Genomic DNA, 24,331 nt, shown 5'->3' on the forward strand with positions numbered 1-24,331 from the left:
AATGATAGTATTTTACTGGTCCTGCCCACTTGAGATTGAATTGGTCTGAATGTGGAACCTGAACTAAAAGGATTGTTAATATCTTCGTGTAATTTTTCCATTTCACAAATTCATCCACAGGGCCGGACTGGACCCTTTGGTGGGCCGGATTTGGTCCCTGGGCTGCATGTTTGACACCTGTGCGATAATGGAATCGGAATCCTTAAATTCTTGTCAATTCCCATCCCTACAATCAATGGCGATAAATCACTCAAGAAAGGTTAATTATAGAGAAAAATTAATTCGGAAACTGCCACAAAAGTAGCTCTGGGTCTTATGGGTTAAACATCACAGCAGGGGATTCCTCTGCCAGAAAGTTGTAGAAGTAGATGCAAAAGGACATTGTTTTGTTTTAACCTCAGCCATGACAGAAACATTGCTGTTGTATGTTAAACCTCCCGGTCGGGCAAAACTTCAGGGAAAAAATGGTTTCAAGTGCTCCGGTGTGTGTGCCAGCTCCGCCATCTATCAAGCTGGGTGTCTGTTCTAATCAAAATGAATGGGCATTTAATGACAGGGGCTGTTTTCTTCAACGTCACATTGGTGTTTATCTTTCATCCTAACATCCCATTAAGCGAGGACTCCAGAATTTATAAACCATCTCTGCAGTCGTCCAGGGTTACAATCACCACAAAGAAACCGCCGCAGTTAACCGCCGCCTTATAGTTTCTCACTTTCTCCTTCAGGCTCGCTGTGTATCATATCTCTCTATCTCAGTGTGTTTGCTCTCCCTCCGAAAATCTCTGCTTTGCTTTGCTTCTATCTACCAAAGACGGAGTGACGCTATCGCATCAGGTCCAGATTATGTTACTTATGACTCATTTGCTGCTCTCACTGTTGCTTTTGTGGACTATATATCATATCTGTGGCAGCGTGTGGACCTTTGAAGACAAACACAGTACTGATGGTGGTACTTAAAAGCAGAACAAGCCAGAGATGAGAGTACATGCACATGCAGTTGAGTTTCCCCTAAGTGATGCTCATTCTAAACAAAAGAAATGGGCAGGAAGACGAGGTGCAGTACTGTGACGTACGTCTCCACATGGAAATACTTCAGTTTGACCTGTGGGTTCGGTCTTTTGGAAATGAAGACAAAAAAAAAAAAAAAAAGATGCTGCTGGTAATGCTAATGTGGATCTCATCCATAGCCGCTATTGTTTCCCTACCATTCTGCAACATTAGAAACATTTGTTGACATCTGACCTGTACTTTTTGGCACCATGCTGATATATTGTGTTGTGCGTCTTCATGATGCTACAGTTGAATCACAACTACATTTTGAAGCAAGCATAATTTACCTTATATTGCCAGAACAGGATGTTAAATAGCACAAGGGGAAGAGGATTAGGAAAAACAAACAAAACACACGGGTCTCCCTTTGCATAATATCTACCCTTTCATGTGCGTAAGTTTGTGTTTATTTTTGTATTTCGGAAACTAGCATGCAGCAAAGGAGTGTATAAACACAGAAAAGTAGTCAAGGATCAAATGATCAAAACCAATGTAGCTAAACTAGGATCATTATGCTCCGTAAACTAAACAACAAATCCTAGCACATTACAAAATTATCTACTTATACCGGCGTAACATCCAAACAAAAAGGGAAACCCATCCAGCTCTTGTTGTGTAGTGTATACATAGCAGACTATGGGTTCATCCTCTAGTTTGACATAACACTGCTGATACTGCGCACATCACTCACATAATGCATCACAAAAAAACACTCAAACTCATTTTCTTTCAGGGACCACATTCATCTCGATTTGATCTGACGTGGGCCGGATCAGTAAAATAATAACATAATAACCTATAAATAATGACAACTCCAAATTTTTGTCTTTGTTTTAGTGCAAAAAAACACACCATTAAATTATGAAAATACTTACTTTTATAAACTATGTGAATAACCTGAAAAAACTGAAATTTCTTCAGAAAAATACGTACAATTTTAACAATATTACCCTCAACATTTCTACATGTGCATTATGGATCGGATCTACAAAGACACTAAACACTTAGTAACAGGCAGAAAATTGTTAAAAGTGTGCTTAATTTCCTTTAGATATTTCAGGTTGTTCATATTTGTTCAAGATATTCACATTTAATTGATACAGAACAGTTTGTAAATGTAAATATTTTCATAATTTAATGTTATTTTTTGCACTAAAACAAAGACAAAAACTGAAGTTGTTAATTCAAGATTTTTTGCTTAATTTAAGATTTTTTGCTAAATTTGAGATTTTTTTGGCTTAATTCAAGATTTTTTTGCTAAATTTGAAATGTTTTTGGCTTAATTCAAGATTTATTTATTTATTTATTTATTTTTTACTTAATTGAAGATTTTGTTTGTTTTGCTTAATTCAAGATTTTTTCCTAAATTCAAGCTAATTTTTTTTTTTTTTTTTGCTTAATTCAATTCAAGACTGTGGAATTTTTGCGCTTGACAAATTCATCCCACGGGCCAGATTAGAACCTTTTGTGGGCCGCATGTTTGAGACCCCTGTAATAGATCATCATCACAAGAGTGCTTTTTGACAGCTACGAGGCCCGACGCAGCAGCTTTTTTCTGTCCGAGATTCACCTTATGACAGTTAAGAGTCCAGAGATGGAACATCGCATTTGATCCTTTAATGACCATCAGTTAAGCTGAACGTCAAGTCGTCCAAACACAGGCTCATCTAATGGACTTCAATATGTCAAACACTGTCACATGCAAACATATGCAGCAGTGGACACGAGTGTGGCACTGACTCATGGATGTACACACACATGCAGAAACACACACTGACACACTCACAGGCCCCTGGAGGATTACCGTCTCCATCTCGGCACCATTGCAAACATGTCAATTTAAATAAACATAAAGAACCATTAGTAACCATTTGTATTGTGGTTATAAACTCAGAAGGAAAAGCACATTCATCTGTTCGATCCGTGACAGATTTATGAGGAAGTTCCTGACATACAGCAGCACGTTTTAGTCCGCTGGCTTCTGAGACACACTAACTTAAAAAAAAAAAAAAAAAAAAAAACAGCTAAAAAGAATCGTTGCATTATGTGTAACTTATGTGTGAAACATGTTTTTTTTTAAAACCATACTCTTCTCATCAGCATAAAGTTTCAAGTCATTGCTTGGCTCTCTTCGATACAACTTTATGTTCTTGCATCATTGGCAACAGTTAGATGGACCATGTTTCTTCAATCTAAAGGAAAAATTTCTGATCAGAGATTCCAACTAATGTGTTTATATGGACGTTGATCCGATAAGATACGCATTTAGATCCGCAAAGCATTTAGCACAAGGAATTTCCATCTGTTCTGCCAGAAAATCTAACAAAAGAATAAGAAGTTGTTTTCCAGCTTTTATATTATTAAAATTACCAAGATTGACCCATGTGTTCTAAGAAAAATATTAGCTTTTTTCCCCCATTGTTCCAAGGGTTTCGGCCCTTAAATCATTTAGGTCTCCAGCAAATGAAGTTGTATCAGCTAATGTTGTTTTTACTCCTTGGTTACCTCCAATTTTCTGTCCCTCCCAAAAATTTGTCATGTGACCTAATGTTATCCCCATAGGGGTCGAGCACGAGCAGAAAGAAAAAATGATTACATCAAGTATTTACATGGCTAATACAGTATTTTAGTATTCATTGGATGGTCAAAGGTTTACACCACCCATCTCATTCCTGATTGAACTGTTATTCTGGTCAGTAGTAGAATATTGGGGTCCGCGTAAATCAGTGTTTTTCAACCTTGGGGTCGGGATCCCACGTGGGGTCGCCTGGAATTCAAATGGGGTCAACTGAAATTTATAGTAATAGATAAAAAAACAAACATCTTACTAATAAAAAATATGTGGTGAGTTGACAGAGACAATCCCAATCCATAACAGACATGACAAACTGTGAGTCTGAAACTGAAGCACTGTGGTTCTGTTTATCTGTCAAATGTTCATTGTGGTCAGTTTCAGATGCTGCAGCTCTTTCATAATTCATAGTTTGACTTCTTGTTTGTTCAGTATTAATTGTCAGCCTTGTAAATCACAGCTGGACTGACTGTACATATCCTGACCAAGGAAAATAAAATTCTCACTTTTTGCAGTAATCTACACCTGGCTTTTCTGCCTCCATCCATAATATATACATTGTATAGACTAAATGTCATCTAATATTAACATTTATTTACAACATAGTATAGCAAACTATTACATGATCAAAAACAAATTAATTTTAACAAAAAAAAAAAAAAGTCTCCGTTTTGAATGTCTGGGGTCACCAGAAATTTGTGATGTTAAAATGGGGTCATGAGCCAAAAAGGTTGGCAACCACTGGCGTAAATAAAGCGGGAAGCTGTTTTCGGGGAAACCCTACAGTTAATCTCTGTCCAGCACGATCCGTGATCCAGCTTCTCCACATATTTGCCAAGGTCTAAGCCCAAACCAGTCAGAACAGGAAGAAAAATGGATTTGTCGGAGGCCAAGACTCCAAATAAGTCGTTCACAGTATCAGCTACGCGTGTAACACGCTGATATACTGCACGCTAACACAAGTTTATAAGGTAACAATAAGGTAACAATAAAAACAGGGCTTTCTTCTTCTAATACATCTTGGGATTTATTTTATTCCAGGAGTATAAATTACTGCAGCAGATGTTTTCCTTCAACTGATCACCTGCTCTGACCTCAAAAGTGCCCACTGAGGAAAAAAACAAAAAAACTTGAGCCGAAACATGAACAATTAAATTTTTTTATGAGGACTTTCGGGCTTTATGTTTCATGGGTTTCAGGCGAGTTTTGAAGTAGATAAGAAGTGTCAGGGGGTAACCCACTTTACTGTAGGCCTATCTGTATCATGTGTATAGTCCGTGTGCCAACTCCAGTCTTGTTGTGGAAATGTTAGGAGCCTGGCTCAGGTCCCGAACGAGGGTTAAGCCTGTGAATCTATTTTCAAAGTATACGCTCTGTGCATGTGTTTGTCTACGTGCGCATTTGTGTGAATGTGTTTCCATGTGATGGCTGAATGAGGTGTCACACCAATCTCACCACTTAGCAAATAAACCCAGACCTATCACAGCCGAGCGTCCAAACCACCCACGGATAATCAGCCTGCCACTCTGGATAACTCTGGGCTGTCTCGGTCCAAATGTGTGGGTCTCATATGTTAATACAAGAAGAGGAGAAGGCTTACACTGACTTTTGTTTTCTCAAACACAGCAAACAGGGAGGAACGCTCAGTGTTATTGTTATTATCTATTGGTATGACTATTACTGTTACCACCTTATAACTTTTATGCGGTTATTATTCAACTATACATACATACGTACATAAACATATATATTAAACCTGTCAAAATTAATGCAGATTAACCCATCATCATGATTAATGTTAGGGATGCACAGATATCACTTTTATCCAGAACGAGTGCAAGTACTTACATTTGAGTACTTGCCGATACCGAGTACCGATACAAGTACTTAATAATCCCATTCCAGTTCTTAGTTCCTTTTGTAAATGTGCTTTATTGTCGTTGTCATTAGTCTGACTGGAACAAAGTGCTGCTACTGACATTTAATGTGCTGGAATGAGCGTTTCTCAATTAATCCACTAGAGGGCGCCGTTCTTAATTAACCATACTGGACAAATACCACGAAGAAGAGTAAAGTTTTTGAGAAGAAGAAAGTCAGTAATAACAACATGGAGACGACAGAGGTAACACTACTGTGATACTAATATTGCAGCGTTTTCGCTAGTAAGATTTAAAAGCGAAGCTTCAGCAGGAAGAGAAGAGAGAAATGAGTGATAAGTTTTGTTTTCACTTCTGCTGGCGGTGGTCCGCACCGCTCCGTACCCCTGGCTCAGCCCTGGGTCGTTGTCATAAATCTGCCAGTAGTTTATCTCTAACTCACACAGTCGCTCTTTGAACAAATCCTCTACCTCCACGGTTCCCGGTGGTATTCCCTGTCTGGATATGCATCTGCAAGCACCTGGAAAACGGCTGGAACGTACGCAGAGGACGGACAGAATACAGCGTCTGTATCTGTCTGTGTCTTTAACGTTACTTGCAGTCAGCGTTCCTTTTATCACCGTCATTTATGTTGAAAAATCTCCACACTGCTGACATTACTCCTGCGCCACGTACCTGCTGCACTTAACTGCAAATGTCACACTGCAGTAAGTGGTATCGGTGCATTTGTATCTGATATCTTTTATGAGTACGAATACGAGTACACACACTGAATATCGGAGCCGATGCCCAATACTCGTATCAGAATTGGTGCATCCCTAATTAATATGATTCAAAATTTTAATGCAATTAACCCATCTGCTGCACAGAATGACTCTGAACGTCCCTGGTAACACATTTGGTGCAGTTTTGTCCAAGTAGAGTTAGCATCACGCATGAACAAATGGGCAGTTGATCCATTGTGACAGACAGCAGAACCAACCCATAAAGATGGAAGACACTAAACAGCACGTTAGTCCTCTGGATGGAAATATGAGGACAAAAAAAACCCAAGACGGAACAGCTGACCAACATATAAGTATTATAATAATAAGTATTATGCACACTCTGCAGGAAGGAGTTTTCTTTTCACTGAAGTATTTCCAGCTTAAAATACCACATTAACATGAAGTATACGTTAGTCGGGGATTCTGCTAGCACTTCAGCTAACGCCGCTGCGACAAACACGTTAAGTACATATATATTCCCATCTTTCTTGAGTTTGTTTGCTCTCACAAAATTAAACGTGATTAATATAGATTAAAAATGAAAGATATTTAATCATGATTAATCAAAATTAATCCACAGCAACCCTGTGATTAATCTGATTCAAAATTGTTACTGATTGACAGCACTACTATATATAATAGTATACATACAGTATAATTAGCCATTTATTATTATTATTATTATTATCATTATTATTATCATTATTATTATTATTATTATTATTATTACCACCAACTTGCTACTTGTTTCTACCAGTACTTTACAATGTGCAATTGCCTGTTTTTTTCCAATACTGTTTCTTTTTAGAATTACTTTTGCCATTTTCTTGTACTATTTCTTGTGTGTATATTCCATGTTGTGCTGCTATTGGAACCTCAATTTCCTGAGGGTTTTGCCCAAACGATCAATAAAATTCTATCTAATCTAATCTATGAATGAGCAAGTGTCCTAGATGTGACACCAAAGCTTAAAGAACAAGTGGTCCATGAAGATGTCTATAGCCCACACTATGAGGGAGTACGACTGTTTATCTCTTACACGCTAACCTGATCTCATTCGTTCTGTTTTTATTTCCACTTTATCCTTTCCATTACTCCAACTGATCCTGGTTATTCAGTGTATATTCTCTTCAAACATCTCATTGGGACCTTTTTGTTTCTTCTACTTGAAATTACAGTAACCCCCAATGCACAAGGGCGATCTTCAAAAAAACAATAAAGGTGAAATGGTTCCGTCGTCTGCAACCTCTGGAAGGCTCCCCAGCGTTGACAGACAAAGACATCCCAGTCAGAATGCAACATCTGTCGGGGTGAGTCAAGAGACGCTGTGGGGAGATTTCGGCCTCAGAAGCAGCATGTGGGGAGGCTTCAGGGGAATTTCGCCCCACTTCACAGACCTTTACAAGTATCAAGTTTGGGATTAATACTGTCAAACTGAAGGGACTCCAACTGCAGTAAACTTCAAATTGGATGAACATAAAATAAGGCACATAGAGAGAACATAAAAACTTACAACATGTTCAGATTTTCACTCTCCTACATCTTTGCCAGAATCAGCAATTACAAGACATGCATATTTTCTGATGTTCTTTTCCCTGGAAGTGTAAGCGGCTGTAAAAAAGTGAATGGCAGGTTAGTGTAAATTCGTACCTGTGCAGACGTCCTGCGGAACTCCATTTCGAGCGGCTCATATTCTCAAACACCAGTTTGGTTTTTCCAATGCTCTTTCGGTTCCCTTGACCTTCCCGTCAAACTTGATTTACAGCACCCGGCCTAAATGAACCTTAGAGTCTGGAAGAAAATAAATAGCAGCAGATATGGGTGAGTAATTATCCAACCGTTGTGTTATCAGGAGTCATTATAAAACAAAAAATACAACAAAGATAACAGTTAGTTCTCTGACTTCAAGTTCAAACACAGCCATGATTTGCTGCAGACTGCGATATCGCTACATTATTTGCCCACTAACTTTTGCCTCTCAGATTGACTATAATGTCAAATGTTTCGCTCTATTTAAGCTATTACTATCTCATATTTGGCGCATAATCAGTGAGCCTTAGCAGTGGCAGTGATACAGCCATGAACTTTGGGCTTTTGGCATTCTATCGACCATAACTTACGCACTCAGTACTAATGACTTCCACTCGCCCTGCCCAAATAATATTATTTATTTTCATTCTATTGTGAAAAAAAACCCTTTTGCTCTTGTTTCAGTCATTTTACAAGGAAATACTTAAACGCCACAGAAGAATAAAAGATCTAAATAACACTTCGACTGGGATGGTATAGCCCATTGTTTTTCAACCTTGGGGTCGGGGACCCCACGCAGGGTCGCCTGGAATTCAAATGGAGTCAACCTGGAATGTCTAGTAATTGATTAAAAAAAAAAAACAACACTTACTAATAAAATAAATGGTGAGTTGAGAGAGACAATCCCAATCCATAACAGACATGACAAACTGTTGAAGCTGAAACTGAAAGCACTCTGTGGTTCTGTTATTCTGTCAAATGTTCATTGTGGTCCAGTTTCAGATGCTCGCAGCTCTTTCATAATTCATAGTTTGAGTTCTTGTTTGTTCAGTATTAAGTGTCAGCCTTGGTAAATCTAAGCTGGACTGACTGTACATATCCTGACAAGGAAAATCAAATTCTCACTTTGTTGCAGTAAACTACACCTGGCTTTTCTGCCTACGTCCACAATAAATACATTATATAGACTAAATGTTCTCTAAAATTAACCTGTTTTTGAAACCTAGCATAGAAAACTATTAGAGGATGAAAAGTAAATTAATTTTAGCTATTAAAAAAAAAAAAAAAAGGCTTTTTTTTTTAATGCTTGGGGTCGGCAGAAATTTCTGATGTTAAAATGGGTTCAGGAGCCAAAAAAGGTTGGGAACCACTGGTATAGCCTTCACCTGAGTTACAAGCTGCAGAGCACTCATTCATAATACCTTCAGCAACCCAATGAAGAAAAATTAGCACCATTACAGGAGTGACTCGAGGGCATATGGAAACACAAACCTATCGGAGGAATTGTAAATCTGTTCCATAGACGCATCAGTGGGTGCCAAGCTACAAGCTAGCAACAATGTTTTCAGAAGGGACACCATAAATCCTGTGTACAGTTAGCCAAATGTATAACCTTGTAATTAAAACAAAATAAATCCCTATAAAGTACTCACCGGAGAGTGATTCACTAAAATGAATGATGGCTTTCTTTATAGCTCATAAGGTAACTAGACAGATTGAAGACAACCAGAATAACTACAGAAAATGCACTGCTTTGTTCATTACGCTTCATAACGACAGGTCTAGGTGTGTACATTGGGGCGACCAGCTACAATGAAAAAATTGTTTCTAGAGGAAAGGAGGTATCGCAAAAACAGAGTGGCCTGGTATATTGAGCGTGACAAAACTACTAAATGCCCCTTTTCCTGAAAATCAGGGATGTTGGGGTCCATTTTCAAGTCCACAAGGAAATGCTGTGGCGTGGCTGCAATGTTTTCCCCTATTCCCATGACATGGTAAGTAGAAAGCTCTGTTTTTTTTTTCCTGTTTCACTTGCAGTTGTCGTACAAGTGCACCAAGACGACTTTTCTGGAAGCTGTTATTGTAGTGTCCTTCAGCAATTTCCATGGTTTCCTTTTTACAAGTTTTGGGGTCAGGAAGGAAGAGCTTTTTATTCCTCTGAGCACTTCAGCCTTTCTGCATCATCCGAATGTTAGTTTTGGCGCACATTATCAGTGAAAATAAACTCACATAGAGGAAGTCAACACTAAAATAGATAGGTTTCTCCTTGTATCCCTGGGCATGCTGTGTGGCCCTTTGATAGCATTAAGTAGAGAAACATATTCACCCTTTCTCATATGATCTCCCAGTATGGAAGAGAAACAAAGCTGCTGCCCACATGTTCACGTATCCTTTTAAAACCTCTGTTTATGCACTAAAGTTATATTCGTTGAGAGGCAGAATGATGGGAATTTCACAGGGATAAGACACCGCTGATAGCCCCCCCCCCCCCCCCCCCCCCCTCCTTTTGTACAACAGCTTAGTTTGGCTCTGAAGAAACTCTGCTCTCAGCCACTTTCTACTGTCTCCACCAGAATGGAAATGGGAAGATCTATTACTTTCACTCCCAAGAGTAGAAGCAGAAACATAATTTGGCTTACTTAATGTCTGTCTAAGCCAAATGTTCATTGTCCTTGAAATATTAGAGAAGTAGAAAGGATATTCTCACCATGTGCTAGGAGATGCATATTTCAGAATCAAACAGATCAGCCCAACTAGTCTTTAGTCATGTCATTTTTTCTTTATCTTAAGGAAGACAGTAGTCGCTTTTCCATTGACCCTCAAATTGCACAAATATAACTTGTGCATAAAAATGTATCTAATGGAAAAACGACAATTTCGCCAAAAGTCTCATTTTTTGATTAAAAGTTTTTGTGCTGGCATGAAGTGGTTTTTCGGGCATAGCGCAAATGGAATATCACACAAAACTGCAAAGGAAAGACCTTTTTTCACACTAGAGTCAGGTGATTTTAAAAAACGGATGTTGACAGACGTTACAACAAGTGAAGAAGAAGAAGAAACATGTTGCGGTATGTGTGGACACACAGGAAACCCATCATTTTTTAATTTAGTACGAGATGAGGGAAAATATGTAATACTAATGAATATCTGTAAATCAACACAATATTTACGTTCATCGCCATGTTTATGGAAGGACTTCTCAAGTCATCTCGTGATAATAAACAAATCATCGCATTTACTTAATGGGAAAAACGAGAATTTCACCAAAAGTCCTCATTTTTCGATTAAAAGTTTTTGCGCTGGCAAGAGGTGGTTTTTTGGCCGTAGTGCAATGGAATATCAGACAAAACTGCAATGGAAAGACCTTTTTTCACAACTAGAGTCAGGTGATTTTTAAAAATGGATGTTGATGGGATGTTATAATAAGCAAAGAGGAAACATATCGCGGGTGTGTGTGGACACAAATGGAAACCCAATCATGTTTTAATTAGTACAAGATAGAGGGGAAATATGTATAATAATGAATATATCTGAAATCAACACCATTTTTACTTTTGTCACCATGTTTACAGAAGGACTTCTCATGTCATCTCATGATAATAAACAAATCATCGCATTTACTAATGGGAAAACGACAATTTTGCCAAAAATCTCATTTTCGATTAAAAGTTTTTTGCGCTGGCATGAGGTGGTTTTTCAGGCGTAGCGCAAATGGAATATCAGACAAAACTGCAATGGAAAGACCTTTTTTCACAACTAGAGTCAGCTGAATTAAAAAAATGGATGTTGACGGATGTTACAATAAGCGAAGAAGAAACATGTTGCGGTATGTGTGGACACACCAGGAAACCCAATCATTTTTTAATTTAGTATGAGATAGAAGGGAAATATGTAATAATAATGAATATATCTGTAAATCAACACCATATTTATGTTTGTCGCCATGTTTATGGAATGACTTCTCATGTCATCTCTTGATAATAAATAAACAAATCATTGCATTTGTGATTTAACGGAAAACCGACATTACGCACTTCTGTTTTTTCGACATTTAGTAAATATCTGTAAAGTTTTGTGCAGATGTCCAGTGGAAAAAACACTACTGATACTGTTGTTTTCAGCAGGGGACCAATCTTCATTGCCCCTGTTCTCCCCCAAGAACACAACCTCTGCTGTGTTATTTGGCCCTAAAACCAATGACTTGCTCCACTGCTTTCAGCACCAGTTGCTGCCTGTGAGTAGCACCAGGTACTGAAACTTAATACCTTCTTGGTTACTGACGGAAATGTGTCCAAAACACTGCGAGACTATGAAGTTACAAGGATGATTAAAAAGCCTGCTAAGATTTATGCAGTTTTTTATGGTAACTTATTGGCTTGCAAATCTTTTAATATATTTGGCTTCTGTTGTTTGAAATGAAATATTTTTTAAGACTTGGCTATTTTAATGTTTTGGTATTTCCGACTCAGATACACCAACAAATCCCATGTTTGAGCTTCCAATCCTAACTTTTTTAGCCAAACTATAAAAGTTCTATTTTTAAAGTGTGCAACATGAGTAAATGTCATTGTGTAATGTGTGTATAGATGCAGAGCCTTGTTTTCTCCATGCTAGTCTGCAGTTTCTTGCCTCGGAGGCAGGCTAGTGAAGTAATCCTTGGACAAACACAGCCACCTTTGACTGGTCAGGAATGTTATCAGGGTCCATATACTCTACCCTGGGTTAAGGAAGGAAAGATCTCAGACTTAAACGCTTCCCCAACAGCTGTTTGCTGCATCACTCTGGCCGTCTACCCCCCACGCCGGGCTGTGCAGCCGAACACAGGGGCGCTATCTGGATAGGTCTGCTTTGTCCGTCTCTTTCATCACCGGCTGGAGCTACAGCAGGGTGAGCTTTGCCTTAGACAAGCTGTAAAAAAAGCTGGCATGATTAAGATAGATAGACTGGCCAGGACACTTAATCTTCTGACCAATGAAAAATGTTAACTCTGCGTCCTGATGTTAGCCCCCATGCAGTATAATTAGGCTGAATTACCACTGTGCTTAAGAGCTCCCTCTTAAAAGTCCATGCCAATTCCTTTTCTTGTGCTATTATCTATGCCGGCTTGCTTTGACTTTACTTTTTGGCAAAGGCAGGTACGCAGAGGCTTTAGTGTTCTTGATATGGTCTTAATTTATGTAATACACAGTTACAATTATATAATATGATCAATGTTTGACTGAGCCTGTTTTTTTTAACCCATAAAGACCTAAACAGCCATCGTCGACCAAAATTATCTGCTGATCTAAAATGTTTAATCACTTCTGATCCACTAATCATATCAATACATAGAAATAATTGGTGTAAAATGCAGTTTGTCATCTTTTCGTGGCCATCAGATGTGACCCATTTGGACGTTTAGAGGCTCTGTAGTTACCATGGAAACACTGTCATCTTCCACAGTATTGACTCATCAGTGAAACCCAACGAGTTAGATCAATGATAGAGGATTTACACTTGGTTTATGTTCAGTTAATATATGATATTTGCTGGTAAAGTCACTTTTTCTTCAGTTTTCTCTGTTTTTGATAGAATTACCTTCAACTTCATCTGAACTTTTATGAACATCTACATGATCAATTCAATTCAATAGTTTATTGTCATTGTATAAAAGAACACAAGATTGAAGTTCAAGCATCTTCAGGCAAACATAGCAATGCAATACAAAAGCAAAATTAAAGTGAAAAAAAAAAAAAACTATGAATGTGCAAAAGTAAAGATCAAAAGTACAATCAGTAAATTAAATATGGGAAAATACCTAATTTTCACTGATAAATGGAAAATATGGATAATATTATAATAAAGTGATAAAACACTGGAAAGTTAAATAGAGAGAAAAAAAAAATCATTTTTGTAAATGCCAAAAAAGTAGCACTGGGTCTTTATGGGTTAATTTTAAGATGAAAAATTCTGTGGTCCTACAAAATACCTCCAGTGTCAAAAAAAAGAAGTATGATATTATTGGAGGTGATGGCAGACACTTTCACATGCTTCCATTTTTACATCTAAGGAAAAGTTATTTCAGAGGTCTCATTAGTCAAACCCTCAGACTACCAACGCTGCCGTTATGTTTTCATAGTATCACTTGTACTATCACAGACAGATGAGGTCCACTGAGCAAAGATAAAGCTGGTGTTATTTCACCCCTGGCCTTTCTTGACACATGGATCGCTTTTGGGACCCATACAGAAACACCTACGTTTGGAGACTGGTGAGTGAAATTGTGAACTTGTGTAGAACCGCATCAATATGAAATCCAAGTTTACACTATTTGAATATGTCGAACACATGTTGCAGGTAAAAAATTGGGGTAAAAAAGTGCAGATGTCTGGGCTCATTTGTCTTATCTTGGTGAATCATGTATGTAGAATTTGTACGTTCGGAATACATCGCACCCTGAGCACTGATCTGGACAATATACAGTAAATTCCTTTGCTAATCTGAGACAAAGTTCAGTGATATACAGCCTCCAGATAAGGTGATGTTGAACAGATTCTGAACTGTACACTCACAGTTCTACCCAAACAGTTTAATTTGAGACAAAAGCCTTATTCTTTCCTCGGAAAAGACTATTTCTTCCATCAACGCACTTTTTCTCCTTGGCTTTTAATCAATGAGTGAGATGTTTTTTTAGATTTCTTATGTTGTTTTTACCAGATTTTAATTCGTCTTTGTTTTTATGATGCTTGTATTTGTTGTTCTTAGCCCTCTTTGCACACTGTGTTATCACTATTTATACTTATTTATTCCCTTGTTTTATGATTCGTGTAGTTTGGCCAGCTGTGACATTCTTAAAGTGCTTTATAAATAAAGTTGGTATGGTATTTTCATTGTGAGGGCGAAGGTAAAGCAGTCACACAGCAATGTGACCCACAGATTTCCACAGGGACAAACTGATTGGCGAATAAATCCTGCATTCTAAGTAGTATTGATGAAGCTCAGGTTGATTTATTCCCATGTTCCACTGTTATCCATCAACTGTTATCTCTGCGTGCATTTGTTTCATGTTACACTGAGGTTTTTTGGCTTTTTTAGACAGAGATAAACCATAAGATCGAGACAATTAATCACAGATTAGACCTGCTAATCTTATTTAAGCACGACAACATCAGGGATGGCGTGAAAGGAGGAGCAGGAGGTGGTCAGACCAAATATGGACACGTGTTTATTTTATTCATGTATTCGTTTCAGAGAGAAAGTATCGCTCACTTTGGAGACATAAAGTCTCAAAGCTTAGGAAAGCAGTACGGCTGCCAAGTCATATCAGAGGAGCCTTACAATTTACAAGTTAATAACATTACAGTAGAACCATGTTTGATCATAGTAACATTCCAGTGCTACTATAAATAAATAGCTAATACGTATGAATTCATAGAATCGTATAATATCATGACAGCTATTTTTATTCTTCTTTTTTTTATACTTTACTTTTAACAGATTTTTACATTTTTTAACAAAAAAAGTAAAACAAAAAAGTAAAGACACACGAAACAAGAGACGTCCACAAGCACAGACAGGGCAGTATCAAAAATTAAAGTACAATGATAAAAATGTGGGTTAGTGAGTCACAATGTTATCTCATCATATATAAGAGGGTTGAGTTAGTTTGGGTATGTCCTGTTTCAGTCCTTGTCAGATCATTCAGATACAGGGTTGGACAAAATAATGGAAACACCTTAAAAAATCAACAAAATATAATTTAATATGGTGTAGGTCCGCCTTTTGCGGCAATTACAGCCTCAATTCTCCGAGGTATTGATTCATACAACTTGTGAATTGTTTCCAAAGGAATTTTAAGCCATTCTTCAGTTAGAATACCCTCCAACTCTTTTAGCGACGATGGCGGTGGAAATCGACATCTTACTTGAATCTCTAAAACTGACCATAAATGCTCAATAATGTTGAGGTCTGGGGACTGTGCCGGCCATACGAGATGCTCAACTTCATTAGAATGTTCCTCATGCCATTCTTTAACAATTCTAGCTGTATGGATTGGGGCATTATCATCTTGAGGTGAAGGTGTTTCCATTATTTTGTCCAACCCCTGTACATGTTGCATCTGATCCTGTTCCGTAAACTTGCAGACATAATTACATCCATAATTTTCATAAACATTTGTGCACAATTTCTGGAGTGCATATTTACACTAGTGATGTGACATTCACGAACGAATCGAATCTTTTGAACGGCTCTTTGAAATGAACGATGGGAACCGAGTCTTTGTAAAGAGCCATTCATTTTTATTTTTTTATTTTTTTTTAGGGAGGGAGTGTCCGATTGCCTGTATATTTAGCGTCATTTATTTGTTCTTGTTCTGAGAGAATTGCACTATAGTTCAGGTATTTAAGTAATCGCAGTGATCTTGCGTTTTGTGCAATTTTTTCCATATGTTTACACACATTTATTATTCTCGTTCTGAGGGAAAATGCAGTACAGTTGTTAAGGTATTTAAGTAATTGCATTGATAAATCACTTTTGTGTTTTGGGCATTTTTTCTGTATGTTTACCAACATACTGTTCTTGTTCTGAGAATTGCACTACAGTTCAGGTATTTCAGTAATTACGGCGATTAATCACTGTTGTGTTTTGTGCAATTTTTTCCATATGTTTACACACATTTATTGTTCTTGTTTTGAGGAGAATAAAATGTTATTTCATATGAAAATGTTTTTTTTTCTTTTTCATTTTTAGGCTACAGACTAGTCCACATAATGTACCGTGATATTTTTGGTCCAATTCCAGCATTTGCCTAATGTCACCTCTCATGTCATGTATTTAACCCACACATTTGAACTAACTACTCTTTTTTATGGTAAGATATTTACTGCCGCACCAATTAAACACCTTTAAAATGTAATGTCAGTCATCACATGTAGCCTATTTAGTCATTAAAACACTGGTGTTTCAAAATAATGCAAAAAATATAAAAGAGCCAGTTTTTGGAACGGCTCTTTTCAGTGAATGAACGACTCCCTTCAAAGAGCCAACAGTCCCATCACTAATTTACATATGTTGATAGTAAAACACACAGATGTTGAGCTATATGTGTATTTCTCATGAGAAAAACAAGGTGCTGTCCTATTGGGGCGTCACATCTTCTGGGATAGCTGGGATGTCCATTTTAGCCAATAATTAGTAAATTTGTCCAAATTATGGTTCAAGGAGAAAGTTAGTTTTCCATATTGTATATTTCTTTAATAGTCCATTCCTTCTTTGTTGGGGGTCCTTCGCTCAACCATTGTCTTGTTATGGCAGCTATTTTTATTGTTTATTGTAAATCATTTCTGTTTTTTGTGAATGTGGATTTTGGAGTTAAAGTCTCACGTCCTTGTCTTAAAAAAATAATAAAAAAATAAAATAAAGGATCATTCTCTTTGCCTGTCTTTTCCTTCTCTCTGTGTCTCTGGGGACTCCCTCTGACTTCCTGCCATTAAAGAGACAGCCCACTGGAGAACTGGGGGTGATTGACATACAACCCTCTGCTCTAAGACCCACGTTCTGTTGGAACTCAAATAGACATCTGTGGAATTTACTCAAAGGGTAGTTTACTCGTAAAAAAGACGCAAAACGTGCATTTTACTGTACACAGACAGGACATGCGATATGTCCGTGGAGGTTAGAAATTCACACAACCGACTGCACAAAATGTTCAGTGCAGTTGATGTGCACAGTTATATAACAAAAATGGAAAGTTAATATAAACTATTTTTCATATTAATGGTTTCTAGATGGAGGCTTTGTTTGGCTAATATGTAAACTTTGATGTATGTACAATGTATTTTCACATTATTGACTGATTTGGAGGTTTTCCACAGACCGACTGTTTTCAACTAAAGGAAGAGCTTCAGCATTCACTGTAATTTTAGAGTTAAAACAACAGAGCTGTGTTTTGTTTTGTTTTTTTTCCTTTTCGCGGATAATGTCCTCTGACTCTGATATTGGAGTTTGAAAACGTTCCCACAGAGAAAAAAAAAATTGCTCATTGCGTAAACGCATAAACTCTCTCTACTGACAAACACGTTGACAAACAATGTGTTAAAGAGGAGAGAACGCAAAACATAGCTGGGTTTTTAAGTCTGAGAGCCTCATCCAGAAAGCAAAACAAGTTATCTAGTGCAGCCACAAACAGACGCTCTGCGAAGACCACACACACACACCCACGGAAACACAAATATCACAATAAATACACTACAGCGTGACCACTTCAAAAGGACCTCACTGAGTCTCATGCTCGGTTGCTGTAAATGTTATTTGAGCAGTGAGGGTTTTTTTTTTTTTTTTTTGCAGCGTGCATCTAAATAAAACAAGATAACATCAATTACATTTCAGATCCAATCTAATTTAATCTACTCCTGAAGAAGCAGGATGGGATATCAACAAACTAGAAGCCAGACTTTTTTTTTTTTTGCTCCAAGTTTCATCATTTTGACATGAAACTACATATCGATAACAAAAATACAAAACCTCCTATCTGAAAAAAATCTTTTTTCAGGAAACAAAAAAAACGTGGATCCTGGAGGAGTCTGTTGGGTTTCTGTAAACTGGCTTAGAGTCTGGTTTTGACCAACTCTATATGTAAAGTGTCATGAGATAATTTTTGTTACGATTTAGCGCAATATAAATAAAATTTGATGGATTGATTGGTTTAGTTTTATTTTTTGTTGTTGTCAGGTGACCTTCATGTCATAAGAAAGGGCGGGATTATCTTGCAGATACACTGAAAATGTGGAGTCGTCCTTGTTCTCACTATTTAATGTTGAAAACTCAAAATCTAAAAATTTGCAGAGAGGAGGTTTTGTATTTTTTGGCCGTCGATATGTTGTCACTTTTTCCTTACCTTCTGGAGCCACTGGGTGTAATTCTCCATAATGTGTTCGAGCTGCTGAATCTTCTGACTGGGAAAGTCTGGCTCAGGTGGTGGAGCATCTCTCTGGAGCGAGTTGGCGTTGTACTGCGGGGTCCCGGCTTTGGCTTCCCTGCACAGAGCCCCCCCAGCTCCATCGCCCTCTGGAAGGATGAAAGTGTAGGTGCATTGTCCGTGTTGGATCTTATGAAAACGTCTGTTACTGTAATTGCTTCCATTTGCTCCATTATTACTGCTGCTGCTGCGCTGCCACCTGTGCTACTCGTGCTGCTATCCGTCCCTCTCCTCTGTTCCCCTCCTACGCAGCTTACAATCACCAGAAGTGCTGCCAGCGAGAGCAAGTGGCAGCCAAACTTATACCACATCATCATGAGGAAAACCTGCAGGTGAGTAAAAATCCTTCAGTCTCAAGCTTTTGCGACTCGGTTAGTTGAAAAGTAGCTGGGGAGTCTTTTTTCAAAGCTGGATCAGAAGATGGTGAAGACCACCATTGGTGTGGAACATGTGTCATCCATCCTTACATTGGACCTCCAGTGTCCAAAACTGATGCAGACTCTTTCCATTGATAACTTAAAAATGCTATAGTTGCTATTGAGCTTCTTTCAGTTTCTGTCCAGGCTGGAAAAGTTCACATCTCTTTGCAGGGTGACAGCTGAGTTCTAAAGCTCAAAAAGATCGTCTTCCATTAAATCCCATCCAAACATCAACGGTGCATTTGCATTTCTAAGCCTTTTGCATTTGAAATAGGTGCCTTTAAAGCTGGGATCGTGTCGTCAGACCTCCCCTGGTCTCGCTGCCTTCCTTTCCTCCTCTGCTCTGTGACTTAACGACTGGGTAGAGTGAGAGAGACACTCACTCTGAAGAACTGTTCCAGGCTTCCAGCACACTCTGAGCCTGCCCCTCGCAGAGCCTGTAGAGGAATGTGTGTGTGTGTGTGTGTGTGTGTGTGTGTGTGTGTGTGTGTGTGTGTGTGTGAGCCTGGTAGAATGGGACCCCGGCACAGAGGATGTGCTTAGACTATAAGGATCGGTTTACAGGCTCATGTGCTTGACCTGCCTTCTGCCTGTCAGTTGACACAAAAACCTGCGTCTAAATGCGTCTGTATAATTTATCTTTTCCTATATGCGCTAATGTGCCACACAATGACAGGTGCAAAGTTACAACACAATAGTAGACACAAGGGAGATTATTTCTTAATTTGTTTCTGACAAAAGAGAATCATCATAAAGGTGAGGCGAAACATTTCTTATTCTGAGACTAACCATCACGAGACTGGTTTGAAAAAAGGTGTCGAGACCAGCCACTTTGGCTCCTCAAGGCGGCCATACACTGTGCGATTATTTCGATTGTTGCACGCAACTCCATCTCAAACTGTGCGAATCAATCGTAAAGTCAGGCTCATGATTCATGTTCTCACACTGTACGGACCGATGCTCGTATGCGACCTGACTGCTCACACTGTAGGACCATACACCAGAGGATGCACGACACGTTCAAGTGTTGTACCCGAAATACAACGTTAAAATACCAAGGAATCCGTAAAAGTGCATAGACGATTGTGTATTGGCGTGAGTCACGAAATGGTAGTGCTAAACAAAAACCAACGAGCTGCTTTGGCAATATGTGCCATTATCTGCAGAGAATCAAAAAAAGAAGAAAAGACGACGATGTGTTTGGTGCAAGAATTGGTTGGCCAGACGTGGACAGTATAGGCTGTCAATCCTACAGCAAAGAGAACTAGATGTAAGCTGCAAAAGCTAAACTGCACTAGACCAATAGCCAGCTACTGTTAGCTTGTACGCTACTGTACGCTTCTGTGTTCGTGCATGCACAGTGTGAGAATTTGAGGCACATGGGCTCATGGCACTGCTTTGACAGTGCAATACCCTCACGAGGAGCGAGCAGGATTTCAAACAGCTCCGTTTTCCTTGCGAACACACGATTGCTGGTCGTGAGGTGTTAATCGCTTCTCCTTACCCCATGTAAACGGCACGACGCACGATCAGAGGCACATCTGGCCCGATCCCAGAAAGAGTCGCACAAGTGAGAAATCGTCTCTAAAATTGCACAGTATATGGCCGCCTTAAGTTAACCCATAAAGACCCAAATAAACACTAGGAACCAAAATCATCCACCAGTATAAAATGTTTAATAACGTCTGATCCACTAATCCAGGGGTCAAACATTTTCGTTCAGGGGCCAGATTCTGCTAAATTTGATCTGAAGTGGGCCGAACCAGTAAATAATAACATAATTATATATAAACAATGTCAACTCCAAACTTTTCTCTATGTTTTAGAGCCAAAAAGTTCATTTTACATTATGAACAGGTTTATATCTACAGGGTGTCCCATAAGTTTCCATACATAGGGGACATAATACATTCCATACATATATGGTTCTAACATGTATTTCTTTATATTTCTTCTTTATAGTTCTTCAGCAGTGGAGGACACGCATTGAAGTGTGTTCCCGACAAAATGGCAGTCATATAGAGCATATTATATAAATAAAAATGGTTTATGTCAAGAAACATTGATTTTTCCTATGTATGGAGACTTATGGGACACCCTGTACAAACTATCCTTTCAAAAGATGTGAATAACATGAACAAACTGAAAAAATAAGTGTAATTTTAACAACATTCTGCCTCAGTTTATCATTTACACATGTACATTATAACTTACAGATCACAGTGGATCTACAAACACACAAAACATTGAGTAACAGGCAGAATATTGTTAAAATTGTATTTGCTTCTCATAAGACATTTCTGGTTATTTGCCATTTTTTGAAAAAAATTAGACTTTGTCTTAGTGTAAATACATGAAAATTTACATTTACAAAGAGAAACATTTGAAGCTGTCATTATTTTTATGTTATATGAATAGTTTTACTGGTCTGACCCACTTGAGATTGAATTGGTCTGAATGTGGAACCTGAACTAAAAGGATTGTTAATATCTTAGTGTAATTTTTGCCTTTTACAAATTCATCCCAAGGGCCAGACTGGACCCTTTGGCGGGCCGGATTTGGCCCCCGGGCCGCATGTTTGACACCTGTTCACTAATCCTATTAATCCATGTAAATAATTAGTGTAAAATACAGTTTGTCATCTTTCATGGTCATCAGACTTGGACGTTCAGAGGCTCCGTAGTGAACGTGGAAACACTGTCATCTTCTACAACAATGATTCAACAGTAAAACCCATGGACCTTTGAATTCCCTCTGAGCTTTAATGAGCATCTATGTGATCAGTGAATTAAATATAGGAAAATATGATTTACACTGAAAAACCTTAAACTAAAGAGGATGATATTACAGGAAACGGTGATAAATCACTTAAGAAAGGTTAAATATAGAGAAAAATTAATATGGAAACTGCTGCAACAGTACCACTGGATCTTTATAGGTTAAAAAGAAGCACTAATGTTACACACTGAGACATAAAAATGCACATTATAGGCCATTGTTTGACTATTACTGCTGCATTTGTTGCATTTTACTACTTTATATACCACTGAATAGTACAATCTACAGCAATGCATCGCAATCTATAAGATTAACATATGTTTGTAGCATCCCGGTCCTGCTATGTCAGCTTTTACTTAATCCGTCAATGTATCACAAACATTAACCCATAAAGACCCAAATATCCACCACCGACCAAAAGCACGTACTGATGGAAACTATTTAGTACTTGTTGATCCACTAATCCTAACACAGATATGACCCATTTGGATGTTCAGAGGCTCCGTAGTGAATGTGGAAACACCATCATCTTCTACAACCTTGATTCACCAGTAAAACCCATGGAGTTGGATCAATGACAGCAGATGGACACACTTTTTATGATTTTGTTATTGTTATATTTTGATAAAAATATCAATTTTCTTCCGTTATCTCTATTTTTGATATAATAACCCTCAACTTTAATGTGAGCTTTAATGAATACCTACATGATCAGTGAATTAAATCTCAGAAAATACATGATTTTCACTGAAAACAGAAAATACAGAAGATAATATTATAATACATAGTGAGAAATTGCTTTAGAAAGGTTTGATAGAGAGAAAATTTCATCTGGGAACTGCCACATGGGTTAATCTAATGCAACAGTTCATTCTCATGAGTTATCATAAGTTCCTAGTCTTGTGACTTGTGCGCTTAAACCACAATGATGCAGGTACTTTTTTTAAATAGAAATTTTCCTCATCTAAAAACAGTTGCTCACACATCCCCTTAAAAAAATATCTCTGCCCACACAGCATGCAAAAAACCACAACAAACGAAGAAGAAACTGTTTCCTGGGTTTTTTTTTTAATGCTAACAGTACAAATATTGTGTACTAGGCAACACAGTTGATGAAGTGGTTTAGCACTGTCACTGTCCTGGGTTTGAACCCAGTTCTGGTAGTTCTGTGTGGAGTTTGTTCTCCTTTCTTCCAGGTACTCCGACTTCCTCCCACAGTCCAGAAACATGCACTGTAATAGGTTAAGTTTATCAGTCTAAATTAACTATAAGTATAAATGTGAGGGTGAATGTTTATCTGTCTTTATATCTCAACAGTGGATGAACCGGTGACATGTCCAGGGTGTACCCCGCCTTCGCCTGATGGTAGCCGGGAGAGACTCCAGCATCCCCATGACCCTCCAGGGCTCCAGGGGATTAAGTGGATCAGAAAATGTATAAATGAATGAAATATTGTATACCCTGTTAGATTACTGAAGTTATTTGAGAAATGTAAATATTTTCCAGTGAAGAAGTTGCATTATCAGCCAAGTTTTAAGTGCAGAGCCACAAAAGGACTGTGCAGCTTTTGTGGCTGTTAAACTAGTGCAAATGAGGCATAAGTATGGCATGTCATTCACACTCTATGCACCTGCAAAGACGGGAATTCACTACAAACTGCTAAACTGTCAGGGAAATCGTGCATGTTTAGTGTAAAATTTTATGGAGATTTTTTTTTTTATGAATAGGTCCTTAAAGTGGATCAGATTGCACTAGCAAATGTGTTGCCTTTAACAGTGCTATTAACACACAGTGCAGTTTTTGTGGACTTGGCCCCCAGTTCTGAAAAAATAAAAAAGACTGGTTCCCATAATTCAATGTGAATAAGTCCTATTGAAGACAGTGAAGAACTGAACAGCTTTGTGCAACAGATACATCTTGATCTATCTTACATTTCTCTACTAGTTCGGCTAAAATTTACTTAGGGGGTCAAATGAGTGGCCATTTCTGTCAAAAAAAAAAAAAAAGTTGTAAGAAATGCATAGAACTGTGTTGAAATAATGCTAATACATTTGTGCACAGACTACTGATATTATTTGACAGTGGAAGCTCTATTTTCAGAAATACTGGATTTGGAATAGCACGTATGTGAAAACTTTTGCTGGTGGACGGACGTGACATTACCCATGATGCTCTGGTCAGTACCAGTACTTTATTAGTAATAAACTTATCACTTACTATTACTAATTCTCCTCTTATATAAATGTTAGTATTGTGGATCTAAAACAATAACAGCTGACACAAAAACACACAATGTGTCAGTGGACGGATGTGACATGGTTGTTACAGATCCCATCATACTGATGCTCGGCAGCCATGTCACCGTTTACACTAATGATCCC

The 24,331-nt window shown here is 38.1% G+C and overlaps 1 protein-coding gene across 1 annotated transcript in view; it reads right to left on the minus strand.

The window, feature by feature from the left end:
* angpt1 (angiopoietin 1) overlaps nucleotides 1–19,567 on the minus strand; it is a 149,446-nt gene extending 129,879 nt beyond the window's left edge. The window contains exons 1-2 of the mRNA XM_030148140.1: nucleotides 18,953–19,567; nucleotides 18,673–18,920 (exon numbers count right to left, since the gene is read on the minus strand). Coding sequence (XP_030004000.1) covers nucleotides 18,673–18,920; nucleotides 18,953–19,070 — 366 coding nt within the window. The 5' untranslated portion in view covers nucleotides 19,071–19,567. The remainder of the gene's footprint in view (nucleotides 1–18,672; nucleotides 18,921–18,952) is intronic.
* Between the last annotated feature and the right edge of the window lie 4,764 nt (nucleotides 19,568–24,331).

Source organism: Sphaeramia orbicularis, chromosome 11, assembly GCF_902148855.1.
Source record: "Sphaeramia orbicularis chromosome 11, fSphaOr1.1, whole genome shotgun sequence".
In the NCBI taxonomy this organism is placed as follows: domain Eukaryota; kingdom Metazoa; phylum Chordata; class Actinopteri; order Kurtiformes; family Apogonidae; genus Sphaeramia; species Sphaeramia orbicularis.